General features: G+C 31.8%; 2 protein-coding genes across 2 annotated transcripts; one reads left to right on the plus strand and one right to left on the minus strand.

The window, feature by feature from the left end:
• Positions 1-1,978: 1,978 nt before the first annotated feature.
• On the minus strand, positions 1,979-11,605 carry Coq5 (ubiquinone biosynthesis protein COQ3, mitochondrial). Its single transcript, XM_088259640.1, has 7 exons — positions 11,367-11,605; positions 11,133-11,282; positions 9,615-9,753; positions 5,666-5,801; positions 5,246-5,334; positions 3,621-3,732; positions 1,979-2,458 (listed from the first exon to the last, which is right to left on the minus strand). The coding sequence occupies exons 1-7, from the start codon at positions 11,530-11,532 to the stop codon at positions 2,357-2,359; spliced, it is 894 nt and encodes a 297-aa protein (XP_088115766.1). The 5' UTR covers positions 11,533-11,605; the 3' UTR covers positions 1,979-2,356.
• Positions 11,606-11,752: 147 nt separating this feature from the next.
• LOC148309646 (protein GUCD1) lies at positions 11,753-15,431 on the plus strand. The gene is made up of 4 exons (XM_088259642.1): positions 11,753-11,887; positions 12,095-12,384; positions 13,406-13,593; positions 14,738-15,431. Exons 1-4 carry the CDS (start codon positions 11,866-11,868, stop codon positions 14,949-14,951), a joined length of 714 nt encoding a protein of 237 aa, XP_088115768.1. The 5' UTR covers positions 11,753-11,865; the 3' UTR covers positions 14,952-15,431.
• Positions 15,432-15,666: the final 235 nt, after the last annotated feature.

The following is a 15,666-nucleotide window of genomic DNA, read 5'->3' on the forward strand; positions in this document are numbered from 1 at the left end:
TTTTATTGACAAAGAAAGAACATTAGATTTTCCTATGATGGCTGAGTACAACCACAAAATGAGAAAAATATATCTCGACATACCACATCAAAGAATATTTTCACAACAATAAAACACAAATACAATAAATTTTTAAAACATTAGGAAATGGAGATGCAAAAAGTGCTTGAGTATGAGAAGTGTTTAAAGTTTACATTGACATTATTTACCAGCACAAATGTACCTGATTTTGTAAGATTAGTTATTTATAACAAAGTTTGAGAAGATATCAGAGACTTGTAGAATATATTTTTTTCCTAATAACTTCTAACAATGTTTCGGCCACTAAGTGAAAAACAAACAAACAAACATGAAATATAATTAATTGCATTTTCATGTGTCGAAATAATTTATTTTTCTTTTTCGATAATTTCAAATATGAAGTTCAAGTGATGCTCTTTTGTTTGGTGGCCTTCACCCTATAATATATTTTTTAAAAAATTAACTTTATAAAGGTGATTTTTGCTCATATAACTATCATTTCCCAGTCAATATGGCATTTAAACATGCCGACTGGATTCATAGATAAGAAGTAGGTCAAATTAAATCATTTACATTTATTAGCAGAATTTCAAAGATATGCTTAAAAAATAAACAATCACCAATAACATTTCTTTAAAAAATAGTCTAAAATATAACATTCGCTTGCCAGATGTCCTGGTTTTCAGATGAAAATCTGGTGACCCGGCCGTTCATATCTTATTATATACTTGTCATTTATTATTACTCCTGGTTTAAGTTCCTAGCCAGTAACCATTTATTCATAGCATTGACAATAAATTACCCTCTTAAACACCCTAAAAAACCTGCCAAGGGTGTGTGCCATTACATACTCGCAACACTAGGGGCATTCCGGTGTCCCAGTTGAACATTTCAGAAATCTGGCAAGCCTTTGCATATATATATATATATATATATATATATATATATATATATATATATATATATATATATATATATATATATATATATATATATATATATATATATATATATATATATTTAAATATTACCATAATCCTCGAATTTTACATAATTTCTGTCTCATCAATAACAGTACTTTTAAAAAATGCATATTATTAATAATATAAAACATCAACAAATTAAAATGCCCAGTATATGTAATAAATAATATTTTGTTTATAAAATCGGTGCAGGCACCAAAATATATTTTCAATTTGTCTACTGATAAAAAATATTATATAATTTTTTATCAAGTAAGAGTGAGTACTGTTAAAAGACAAAAGACTTAGTGAAGATATCTGGTTTACAAGGCATAAGTATAAAATATGTGTTTAACTATGTACAATTACAAATATTATAAATATTTCTACCTACCTCCAATATCATTTTATATTCCTACAAGTCAAAATAATATATGTTATAGCAAACAAATGAGGTGCAAATAAACATTCATGGAGTCTGTTATGTCAAATGTTTATTATTCCTGACACCATCTAATTTGATCTAACAAACACATATTGGGCTGAAAAAAAACCTTACCTTCCCTCTAATGGGGCACTCTAAAAATTCTTGGAAAACTACCCCTGGTGACAAGGTGGTTTTGAAATATAGGCACACCCACATTGTTTTCATTTCAGCACATTCCATTTAACAGAGAAAATTAAGAATAAAACGAAATATATATTACAACATAGCATTGATTGCGGTTACTGATATGCAGAAAACTCGAGCCCTTTTATATTATTATTGATCATAGTTTATTACAAAAGCACCCAATTTAAGTGAAAATTGAAGTAAGGGAGGCAAACATCGATCTCCATATTAAATTATAACCTCAAGTTTAATGTGTATGTAGAAATAAAATGTTTAGGTCAGAAATTATCATTATACATACAAAGAAGATACAAAATATATTTAAACAATTCTCTTCCGTATTATGATTATTTCTTACTGTAAACTATTTCTTTCAAAATTATTTTATTTATTTTTAATTTAAGTTTTACTTAGTAAATACATACCACTATTTCTTAAAATCTATTGTGACACATGTTTCGATACGGAATGCAGCGAAACACACATCACAATAGATTTTTACAAATAGTGGTATGTTTAGACATTACTACTAAGTGACTACCGAATCAATTAATGATTTTATTTAGGTTATGGTTGCCATGTTTGCTTCCAATACCCTGAAATACGTAAAAAAAAATGTCTGACATATTTCTAACTTAGACCTAATTAATAAATATAATATATAAGGCAATATTCACTTCAAATGCATTGAGCAATAGTAAATTGAAAAAAAACACTATTACATTTTTTTTCCTAAAATATGTATGCGATTATCCTGTTTTTATAATTTGTATCCTGAATGAATGGAACACACTCCAAAGGTAAGGTTTTCATACGTGACTCCACGGAATCCAGCATTTTCAATCATACGTTTGAATGCATTCTGTAAAAAAAGAAAATATATGGTACTCGCAAGAAATAAAAGATTTAAAAAAAATTTTAATATATATTTTTCTATATTATTTTTTGACATCTCATCAAAGATAAAGAAGAATATGGTAGTCTGGCCATTTACGGAGCTGACAACCATCATAGGCTGGTTTAAGTGATCACTTTACACACGTGTAACATTCACCAATTGTACCCATTATTGACAACCACACTACTCAAATTCTTGGAAGTTCTATATATATGAACCAATTTTGAAACATTGTTCTTGAATCACTAGAACTTCACTAGAGACATCTATTGGTGAGATAAAAAGAAGCTTTTTATTGAGCAGAAACTCTTTTATTAGTATGTGAGGTCCGAATCCTGGATTATAATCACACACATGAGAAACGCCAGAAAGTATATTATTTTCATTTTTATCATTTAAAGCTTATAATTTGACCAGATAATTTATTTACAACATTTTGAGTGTGTCCAAATACTTGTTCACAAATCTTTATTATCTCCAATCCAGATTTGCGAACACGCAATTGGACACACTCAAAATGTTGTATTTATATTTTTCTTGCTGATACTAACTTCAAACAATGTGAAGTCTATGAGTAGTCTGAAGAAATCATCATAATATAGAAGATAATTGTATGTCAATGACTCTCTTTTGTATAGTGAGAATATCTATATGAACTGCTTTCATATTGGTTTAGGCGAGATATGCAATGTATATTTAACTTTTGCTAAGAGCTAGAGTTTGGAAGAAAATATCTGCAACAACAAGTATGAGTATTATTTTTTGACATCTCATCAAAGATGAAGAAGAATATGGAAGTCTGGGCATTTACGGGGCTTACGACCGTCATAGGCTGGTTTAAGTGATCACTTTACACACGTGTAACATTCACCAATTCTACCCAGTAGTGTGGTTGTCAATAATGACCAGCCTATGACGGTCGTAAGCCCCGTAAATGCCCAGACTTCCATTTTCTTCTTCATCTTTGATGAGATGTCAAAAAATAATATGAAAATAACTCCTGTAATTGGAGATAATCCAGATTTTGTGAACAAGTATTTGGACACACTCAAAATGTTGTAACAAGTATGAGATTGCTTTGTGATACTATCCATAAACTTCTGTACTGTTTTAAAAATGTACTCACTTGGTCAGGGAATTTTCGAATGCTTTCCACCAAATACTTATAAGGTTTGAACTGTCCGGCAATTAACTGACCCATCAGAGGAATTACTTGAAATGAATAACGGTCGTATATCCTGAAAAATTAAAAATCAATATCCATTGACATTTTTCACCATCTCTCTTTTTCTTTATCAATTTTAACATAGAAAGAGAGAAGTCGGTAAGAGAAATAAAATTGTGAGCTTGATCATTAATTACACAAAAGGTAATTAATCCTACACATACTGGTGACAGTACAAGGTCACAAGGTTAAAAATTCAACAACGTGAATATAGATATCGCTCACTCCTTTCAACAACGTCATACATCAAAAATTGTCACTTTTCAGTTGTGCATGTTTTCGGAATACCCAGAAAATGTACTCTATCCCAGCAAAAGCGGCATATTTTAAACTTAATATTTACCCGCTACAGGGCAGAAAGTGTTGTTTTTGCATTTTGAAGAAAATGTATTGTTTAATTATTTTTTTAAATATACTAAATATTTTTCAAGTGGAGAAAAAACCTTCAGGTTTTGCCTAAAAAGATCTGTTGCACAGTTTAAAGTTCAATAAGTGGCTTGGTATTTATTTTTAATACGTTTTATTATATTTAAACTTTAAAAATGATCTGAAAAATCAAGTTTTTTGATATATGACATTGTTGAAAGGAGTGAGCGATATATTAATATTTTAGAAGTTTATCTATAAAGTAGTTAAGGGTTTCAAATCGCATTACATTAATAGAATCAATAAGTGGGTGTTTTTGGCAAGAACTTTTTTACTCGGGAATTTCATGAAATTATAGTCTTTTAACTTTTATAAATTATAGTAACTTTCATAAGGAGTAAACTCACTCACATTTAAAAAAGGCTATAAAACTTACAAATTTAAAGCCTAAGTATCCCTACTGATAAGCGGTGATGCATAAGCTGTAGCTAGAATTGAGAGCCACTTGGGCGTTAGGTAATTCCAACAAAAAAAATAATCTGGGTGATATAGGTAATAGAATGGCTTTTCAGTTCCTCTATCCAGGAGATGGTGTTCAAGGCACCACAGGATCACGCATTGCCAAATTGATTGTTAGGTATATGAAAGCAAGGTGATTAATCTTTCACTCCAAAACTTTTGAAATATCAGAGGAATATATTTTAAAAGACACAGATGACAAAAGTGAAAGAGTTCAGGATGATATTACTATTATGTGAAAAAGGAATGGTGGGTACTAATAATAAGGATAATAACGAATAAAGACGGTCGATCGGCGACGCGGGTTCAATTTCTGCTAATCGCAAAAAAAAGAAAGGTTTATTTTCAATCGGTCTGGGTAGTTTTCAGAAATCTCATGTTGCGGCAGTGTGCACATTTTTGTGCATTTTGGATACCTTCACCTTCACATACAAAAATACATCTTAAACGTCTAATTTCTTATCTTGCTTCGCTTTATAGCGGATAGGTGTCACTATAATACTAATATTATCGATTCTTTTCTGTCATCATTCTTTCGATGTGATCTAATATCGCCCGCGTCAAATAACATTTCTTTAACAAATTCACCGTATGTGTTGAATCCACAATATTTATAAATTTAAAAAAGCGCAGTGACTCACCATTGGAATTGCTCCAATTCTAGAGTGCTGAATTCAAGGCACATGAATCTACCTCCTGGTAATAATACACGGTAAGCTTCTTCCAAAACCTGTGAACAGAATTTCCATTATACATTGAAGCAACTTATATGATATGATAATTCTCTATAACTGTGACGCACTCATTCACAACCCGAGTCACATCCTTGGAGGACCACTACTAGACTCCTAGAAGGTGAAGCTCCTATCACCAAGAGACAGCTTGTGAGCTACATGACTCACGAAGGTCTTAAGAGTGAGCTATGACACAGAGGGAGGCCACAATAGACCTAATATAATCGCAGTGACATAAGGGGTGCAAGATCCCTTGACCTCATAATAAAACTAAAAAAAACTTGCATAATCTAATTGAACTTGTAAATATAATACTGTGAAATTCACCTTGTCAATATGTGTGCAGTTTCTGATCCCAAAAGCAATTGTATATGCTGAAAAACTTTCATCGGGGAATTTTAAGTTTTCTGCATCTCCACAGACCCAATCGATCTCAATATTTTTGTCTGACATATACCCAGTCCTAAAATAACATAGAATAATAAAATAAAATAAAAAAGTAATAATTTAATTTCAACTAAGAATTGTCCAAACTCCACCATCTTAATTATGATAAACTTACCAAAAAGGGGAAATATTAAATAAATCGCTTACTTCTTTCAAGAACGTCATAAATAAAAAATCGTCAATTTTAAGTTGTGCAGAATATGTACTATATCCCAGCAAGAGGCATATTTTTAACTTAATATTTACCCGCTACAGGGCAGAAAGTGTTGTTTTTGCATTTTGAAGAAAAGGTATTGTTTAATTATTATTTTTTTTAATATGTTAAATATTTTTCAAATGGAGAAAAAACCTTCAAGTTTTACATAAAAAGATCTGTTGCACAGTAAAAAGTTCAATAAGTGGCTTGATATTTATTTTTAATATATTGAATTATATTTTTAAACTTTAAAAACATTCTCCTGGAAAATCAAGTTTTTTGATTTATGACGTTCTTGAAAGGAGTGAGCGAAATGTTAGGATAAAAATATCACCATTATTTATTTAATCCTTCCAGAATTAAAAACTGGTCATCAATCACAAGCGGAACATAATATTTTAAGTTCGTGTGGCGTTCAATTCTCTCTTATCAATATGTCCTTGCAAACAATCTTCGCACCCTCCACATTACATTCCCGCCGATCATTTTGACTCCTGATCCGATTACTTTTAGATATTTGAAAAACTTGATCATGCAAAGCTTTATTCATTAGTTTTATTGTTAGTCAATATATTATTTTGACCTTCATTAAGTGAAATATAGAATGGAATGTCATAATAAAGTAGATTTGATTGGTATAATTATCAGGAAAATCATTAGCAGCTATCATTAACAAAAATCATTAGTCATTATTATGCTGAATCACTAGAAGAGATATTCTGCTAACTATTTCTAATATTATTTATTGATTTGGCATTAACTTTGTGGAATAACATAATCATTTAAACATAAAAATAGAAGAATAATAATAATAATAAAACCCTTATCCACACCCCAATGGTGCATAGGGCACTGCTTCATATAAACTCAGTTTTATCTTGATCGTTTATACATGAAGGAAAGGTGATCAGCCCTCCGCTTCAGGTACCAGTCCAGGGTAATATTGAATAAATATTACAGTGAAAAATCACTTGTATTTATTTGACCCCCCCTCGGAATCGAACCCGGGACCTCCAGAACGGTAGCCGAGCGTGCTGACCATTACACTACGGAGGCAGACAAAAAATAGAATACTTGTACAATACCACTTTTCGAATTTATTAATGCATACACGGCTAGTTTTGAGAACTACAGATGTTCTCATCAAGAGGTGAAAATACAAGCTTATCATGTTGACGAGAATATCTGTAGTTCTCGAAACTAGTCATTTTTATAATTTATATTTGAAGCACTAACTTTGTGTCTTTCCATTTTATAATTAAAATGTAACTTTGTTTTAAAATCACTATAAATATTTTATTATAACTTAATTATAATGTCTAGCGGTTTCGAAGCTAACCACTTTTTTTTATCAAGACTGATCAATATTTATCAGTCTTGATAACAAAGCGGTTAGCTTCGAAACCGGTAGACATTATAATTAAGTTATTGTAAATTTTAAAATTTGCTTAGATTATTTATAGAAGAGACAGATTTAAGCTCCTTTTTCTTGTAGTACATGCTCGCTAGCTATTTTCTTTTTCATCTTTTTATGTTTTTAATATTATTTAAAAAAAAAATGTTTTCTGATAGTCAAGTATTTTTTGTATTTTATATTAACACTATTATTCTAGTTCTACTTATAAAACCTATACCCTTATACCCTTTACTATGACTAAATTATATTGTATACCCACACACAGGCCATGCCTTTGTGGGATCTTTTTTTGTAATCATTTTTATATTTTATTAATATTTTTTTGTATTTGAATTTATGTTATGTAATGCAAAAGAATTTAAAATAAAGAAAAAAAAATTAAATACAAATTAATAAAATTAATTAGTGATTTGAAAACAAAGTTGAATTTAAATTGTAGTCATTTTTAGATTAACCACCCTTATCGGTCCCCAAAAATATATAAAAAATTCCAGGTAGACAGTTACACATTCCAATGGGAAAAAATTAATTTGTCGTCTGCTCCATATGCTATTGTAATAGATACAAGTGACAAAAAAAGAGCTGGCATGTTAACTTGAGAATACTACTGATGAATAAACTTACGAATGACCTTTGGGACCTATGATGAAAAAATCAATGTCAAATGAGATTCGACAATGAACCGGTAAGAGATAAACCCAACAGTGTTCTTATACAAGTGTGTTATTTTTACGTTTGAATTTTTAAAGTTCATCATAAAACGAATCCTGCAAAAGCATGTCACTTTTTTTTATTAACATAAATTGTATACATTTATTAAAATCACAATTTTAAACATATTTTTAAAAAAATGCAGTGACCCACCAAGCCACCTTGTGTGTCTTGACGGTGGAGTTTTTCAATACATTTTGTATTGTTTTTAAGCATTTTAACCTAATATACACACAAAAAAGAGAGAAAAATTAAGAATATAAACATTTTACAATTTTCATAAAATTAACTCTTGATCATTCACCCATTCCTTTATTTTGCCTTTGTTCCATATTTTTAACTCTTAACTTAAATTAATAAACCATTAGAATTACAACTATCTCATAATTATATATTTTAAATTAACAAATTAAAGTACAACTACATTAATTTATAAATGAACATTAGAAAATTTGTTTAAGCAATACATGATTAACGTTTGTAGAGACCCACTGAACCACCTGATGTGGCTTGCCAGCTTATTATGACTTATTTAAAAAAAATATTTGTTGTTAAAATTGTTGTTTTATCTTATTTGTATACAAATATATGATAAAAACATTGTATATGCACAAACACGGGAATATAAAAATTGATAATATAAAAATAATTAAATTTTGATAATATTTATCTTTAATAAAGATAAAAGAAATATGATAAAAACTGCAACATTAAATTATTTTCACAAATATGTTAATAATAGAATAATATAAGATAGTATAAAGCTGTGTTTAGATGGTTTGGGCATGTGAATCGAATGAGTGAAGAAAGAATAGTAAAACAAATTTACGAGGCGAATGTGGTTGGTTATAGAAGCACAGGAAGACCGAGAAAAACATGGCATGATCAAGTATTTCAAATACTTAAAAGTGGTCAGGGCAGGAGTAGGAATAATCGGCCGGTATGTAGGAGGAGATGCATGAATGTGGAAGAGGCGAATATTGTTTGCAAAGACAGATTGGTGTGGCGTTCTATTCTCTCTGCCTATCCCTTGCGGAGAAGCGGCGTGATGATTAGTTAATTAGTTATCCGCAAAACTTAGTATTCTCAAAAGCTGTTTTCTTTGGACAACAAATTAATATCGAAAGATTAAAATTTGCAGAAGGTATAAATACCCTTCCCGTCCTTAATCATCAATCGACCAAACGGGTAGAAATACCTTTCCCATCCTTGTGGCGTTTGTCCACTACACAGAATTACACAGAATGTTACTGTCCGGCACGTCAGTTAGCGTTTTAAAACGACGATTGGCATGTGCTTTTGTCCATATTTTTTCGGATCGGTGCTCTTGATCGGTGCGTGAACACGTTGCGCGTAAATTCGATCACGCTAAACTGTCGTAGTCGCTTTCATTTTTCAAAACCGGACTGCCGGACGGTCAAATCCCGGGTAGTGGACAATCGCCCTTAGTGTGTTAATGGTACAGCTTTGAATAGAAGACTTGAATGGAGATAGAAAATACTCACTTGGAAGCTCGAAATTTTCCAATATCCAACATGGCTTGGTTAATATCACACACTGTAACATAACTCCGTTCCACTTCTCGGTTATCTAAATATTTTGAGAGTCCTCGTAAATATTTCATATAGCGAAAAGCAATATCACCTGGAAAAAAATGCTTTTTATATAATGATGCTTTAATACAAAGCTTGTCACTATGCAGCAATGTAGTGCCGGGTTGTAGTCCCGTGGTTAGTGTCGCGGACTCTTGAATCAGAGTTTCTCGGTTTGAACCCACTCTACCACAATTTGATACCTAGTTCTAATAATGAGCCGCTTAGGCTCACAGAAATAGTATGAAATGGAAATATTTTGGTGAATTTCTCTTTTTTTAATAAAAAATTATTAACAATCCATTGTTGACCACACTTTTCAAATTTTGTAGTTTGGTTTTTAAGCAGTTATCAATCGTGGGTAGAATGGTAAATGTTACACATCGCCCACTCCTTTCAAGAACGTCACAAATCAAAAAACTTGATTTTTCAGGAGAACGTTTTTAAAGTTTCAAAATATAATACAATGTATTAAAAATAAATATCAAGCCACTCATTGAACTTTTTACTGTGCAACAGATATTTTTAGGTAAAACCTGAAGGATTTTTCTCCATTTGAAAAATATTCAGTATGTTCAAAAAAATAATTAAACAATACATTTTCTTCAAAATGCAAAAACAACACTTTCTGCCCTGTGGCGGGTAAATATTAAGTTAAAAATATGCGTTTTCGCTGGGATATAGTACATTTTCTAGGCATTCCGAAAACATGCACAACTGAAAATTGACAATTTTCGATTTATGATGTTCTTGAAAGGAGTGAGCGACATGTGTAAAGTGATCTCTCTACAGGTCATAAGCTCTGTAAATACACAGACTTCCATATTCTTCTTCATTTATGTTGAGATATAAAAATGTAAAAATTACTTCCAAGCGGAGAAACCTAGATTTGTGAACAAAGATTTGGACTCACCCAAAGTGTTGTGAATTATATCTGAAAACTGATATTCCAACAAAAATTCCAATCTTTGGATCGTCCTGACTATAGTAAACTAGGAATACAGTTTTTTATTTTTATTAAAAATGATGAAACATATGAATAATAATTTAATAAATGTATAAATCAGTATTAATATTAATATTATAAATTTATTTGGCATCTTGACAATAATGTAGAATAATATAATTTACATGAAAAAAAAAACTTTTAAGTAGGTACTTAAAAATTATGGAGATTTAAAAAAAAATATTCATTTTATTTTTCAGTCAGCAATTGCTGGTATAGATAATTTGGTTGTTGAAATGAATTAATAGATGAAATAAAATGGATTTTTTTCCAAATACTATATTACAAGGAAACATGTTTATATTGATAAGTTCACAGTTTCAGGTAGGTAGTTTTATGTATGTTATTTATAGACACTTATTATTCAAATAGGTATTGACCAAACATAAAAATGTGAAAGTAGAGCAAAGCCTAAGAATAATTACCTGTACCCCCGGCAACGTCTAATAACTTCGTGCCATATAACGGTCCCAACCTATCGATGAAAGTGTCTTTCCAGACCCTATGAACTCCCGCGGACATGACATCATTCATAACATCGTAATTATCAGCTACATTCTCAAATACCTCGCGAACTGAAAGAGATAAAAGCATAAATCGTGAACATATTTCAATTTCAAGTACTCTCGTCAAGATTATGTGATCCCAAAAATTCTAACCTTTTCCTGCCTTCTCACTTTCACCCACGGTTTCGAAACCAAAATGAGTCTTTTTGTCTGAGCCTCCAGTGCGGTTTTGTTGAAAATCTACACTACACGAAGTGTTGAAAGTTCGTACGTTTTTACGCGAACGATTCAATTTCGAAAGAATACCTCGCAAAGCCATGTTGCCGCGAGACGAGCGCCAGCTGTCAAAACGCGAGTAAATAAAACAAAATAAAAATGTTAGCTCGCCAATGATTCATAGAACTAAGCGATAGGAAAAAGATATCTGCTATCATAAACAATAAATTATACAGTTATGAAAGTACCTACTTTATTAAACTTTTTGTTGTTGTTGCGACAGCTGTGATTATTATTTGTGTCTCTGGCTGTGGTCGTGGTGACAGATCTCGAAATTATAGATTTCGGTTGACAGTGACAGTAAATAAATAACATTAGGTTATTATTTTCTCTTGTAAACCGAGCATGATAATATATTGAAATAAATATCTCCGAGATGTCAGATTTCTTAAGAAGGTGTAAGTTACCCGATTAAATTTAGGATTATTGAATTTATGTAGAGAATTTTTGAACTGCCCTTCAAGTATTAGCCTTGCTTTCAGCGTTGAAATTTAAGTTTAAAAAATGTTATATGTATTAGATTTTGGCGATTTAAGTAGGGCTTTAAATGCTGGAAATGGGAATATAATGTAAAACTTTAATTGAACGAATTTAATCATTTGCAGGTAAACCCCCTTATGCGGATCAAAATGTTGTCCATTACAGGCAGAGGTATAACTGGGACTGCGGGTTGACTTGCGTTTTGATGATTTTGCCAGAAGAACAAAGACAGCATTTCCTATTGAATTTTGAACAAATTTGCAAAGCAGAAAACATTGAAAAGAGCACATGGACCATTGATCTGTGTTACATCCTTAAAAGGTTCCAAATTTTGCATACTTACTTCACCAAAACTCTCGGAGTTCATTCTGGATACAAAGGACACCTTGTTTATTATGATAGAATATTACAAAAGGTAAAGTTGTTGTTTATTTATTAGTAAATAATTTTAAAATAAATTCATTAAAAGACTTTTGGTATTATCCTTCTTATGAATGCACCTAATACGGTTTTCTGGACTTTGGCGATAACTATGACTTGCCAGACGTCCCGGTTTTCAGACAAAATCTTTATTCACGTCCCAGCAAAAATTAAATTTGATATCAATGCTTAATGCATGAAAACCATGTCACAATAGATTTCAATAAATTGTGGTATTTAGCAAGTAAAACTTAAATTGAAAATGGATAGGTTCCGTTTTGAATATTGAAAGCATTAACTTTGTGGATCATATTGATATATTATTTCGAGAAATAAAATACTTTGTGTTTTGATCCACTCACATTTTTATCAACCAACTAGTTTCGGCAACAACCTGTTGCCCTTTTCAGGGTTTAATTTATGACTAAATTTAGTCATAAATTGAACCCTGAAGAGTGCAACAGGTTGTTGCCAAAACTAGTTGGTTATTAAAAATGTGAGTGGATCAAAACACAAAGTGTTTTTATTTCTGGAAATAATATATGGATAGGTTCCATTTAAAATTTAACACATTTTTGTTGGGCGGTTTTTTCATCAACCCTGACCCTAATTAGTATTCTAATTAGTGTCGTATACTAATCACAAGTAACCGCAAACCGAATTCCGATCTGTACAATATTTTTTGGCGTCTCTCGCGATCTACCAAAAGTAAGCAAATACAATGCTTATGAGCGTCTCCTGCTCTCTACCAACAGCATGTAAAAGACGCTTTTGAGCGTTTTCTGCAAACAATGTGTTTAGTTATCACATAGTTCCTGCCGAATCAATTGATTAATACAATTAAAACTATGTTCAGAAAAAACATCTAGTTTCTATTACGATATCAGATTTTCGACAATTCCAGATTCAACAGCAATATTTTTAATGGTTCATTACGCTTGATAATAATATCATCTGTAAATTGGCAGCAACTAATAAACTTGAAGTGCCTATAATGATTTACTTTCTTGTTACAGGATGAGAGCAGAATAAATACAAAATTTAAGTTTGCAGCTTTACAGGGAATTAAAATAGAGCAGAAAACTACCCGCTCTGAAGAACTCATTCAACATTTAGAGCTACACGGTCCCATAATATTACTTATAGATGCTAACTTACTTGTTTGTGATGCCTGCAAAATGAACAAAATTAATGTGGAATTAAGGTTAGGTATATTTTCTAAAAAAAAATATCCTTATTGCTATTGAAAAACCAACATTATGGGCGCTTGTCCACTATCCGGAATTTTACCGTCCGGCAGTCCGGTTTTGAAAAATGAAAGCGACTACGACAGTTTAGCGTGATCAAATTTACGCGCAACGTGTTCACGCACCGATCAAGAGCACCAATCCGAAAAAAGATGGACAAAAACACAAGCCAATCGTCGTTTTAAAATGCTAACTGACGTGCCGGACAGTGAAATTCCATGTAGTGGACAAACGCCCTATGACTGATCAACTGGGACCCAGAGGCATCCAGTGCAGTCATCTAAATTGTATCTCCGTGAACGATATATTTTAACACAACTAGCATATTTTTTACCCTCGTACCTTCTAAAGACTGACCTTTGTACGTGTCATGTGAGGTTCAGAGTAATTGTCCTCGTCTTGGGCAGCTCTAAACAGCGCCTCGACTATTAGGTGTAATAGCTCGTTCTTCTCTCCTCTTAGCATATGCACCAGATAAGACACCTTTCGGACCTTGATATCAGTCAGCAACTGTCTCCCTGCTCTTGCTCTTTGTAGCACATTTGCGTTGCTGACCATATCGGTCCATGGAATGCGTAGCAAAGACTGACCACCCACCCTAAAGACTGATGCCATTATCCTTCCAGCTGACAGAATTGACTTGTCATTTTTTAGAGTAGCGAACTGTTTTTTATCGTTTTTTAGACTGGGTAGTAAAAACAGATCTAAGTCTCATCCATCATGACAATACGAGTAATTTTTTTTTAGAATTGGCATCAAACAGTTCATGACGCTTTAGAATCAGTCACACAAATTTAATACATTTGCGATATTTTGCATGTACTCTGCAGCTAACCTCACTAATGAGAAGTTAACATGCAAGTTCCAGCACCCACTTTCTTCATGTTAAAACAAATACGGGAACACAGAGTGTTCTTGAGGAGTTGTATTTTTTTTATGATTCCCTATTTGTTGCCCTAACCTCTTCTTAGATAGTGATTAAAGCTAAAAGCTGTTGTCTTCATTTTAATTAAATGCTACCAAGAAATGTATACAAGAAAAATATTTTAATTCTAGGGAAACATTTCAGTTGACATATTCATGATATTTATTTATTTTCAGATCCTGTCTTCCGTGGGGCTCACGATATATCGGTCATTACATAGTTGTTTGCGCATATGACGTACTTAAAAGAAAATTCGTTTATCGGAATCCTACCTTCAAAGACAGACTTTGCGTGATCTCTTTTGAAGGTTTGGATTTAGCGAGAAGTAGCTTCGGAACTGACGAGGACACAATCTTAATTTTTAACCGGAAAGAAAGTGACACTAGTTAAATGCTGAACTGGTTCGGTACAATGAGCGCGTCAACGCACTCTCCAATTCCGTACTCGCAAGGCCGGCCATGCAAAAGAGTGCGTAAATGCGCTCTTGTTTGAGCTTGTCGCAAGCGAATATCAAATCTAATTGCAATATTTTTTAAAATAAGAATATATATAGACATCTATTAGAAGATCAAGAAATACTAAAATATTACAATTTACAGATATTATCAAAGTTACAGTCATCTTTCTAAAAGCTTTCACATTTTTGTTGAAAAAATCACGGCCTGCTGGGTATGGCCATATTAATACCTTCCGGGATTAAAAGGGTTAAATTATCAAGAAAAAGGTAAGTCATTCTACTCTAGCTTTTCGTTTATTTCTTTATCTGGATTGCATATCAGAAGAATTGCAGATCCATACTTTCAATTGCTGTTTGCGTTACTTTGTTATTTCATTACGCCCATAATTATTGTCAAATGAGACAAAAAGAAATATTCACAATAATTATGGAAAAAACAGATACTATAAATATATTATTAGATTAAAACCAATATTTTTAGCTTTTCCACTTTATTTTTATTTGACCAGCGACCGGGTTTCGTCGTTACCGACATCATCAGACTGGTCTGATGATGTCAGACAGTCTGATGATGTCAGTAACGACGAAACTCGGTCGCTGGTCAAATAAAAATAAAGTGGAAAAGCTAAAAATATTGGTTTTAATCTA

This window comes from Brachycentrus maculatus, unplaced genomic scaffold (genome assembly GCF_059751285.1).
Source record: "Brachycentrus maculatus isolate JH-2025_06_01 unplaced genomic scaffold, ASM5975128v1 h1tg000119l, whole genome shotgun sequence".
NCBI lineage: Eukaryota > Metazoa > Arthropoda > Insecta > Trichoptera > Brachycentridae > Brachycentrus > Brachycentrus maculatus.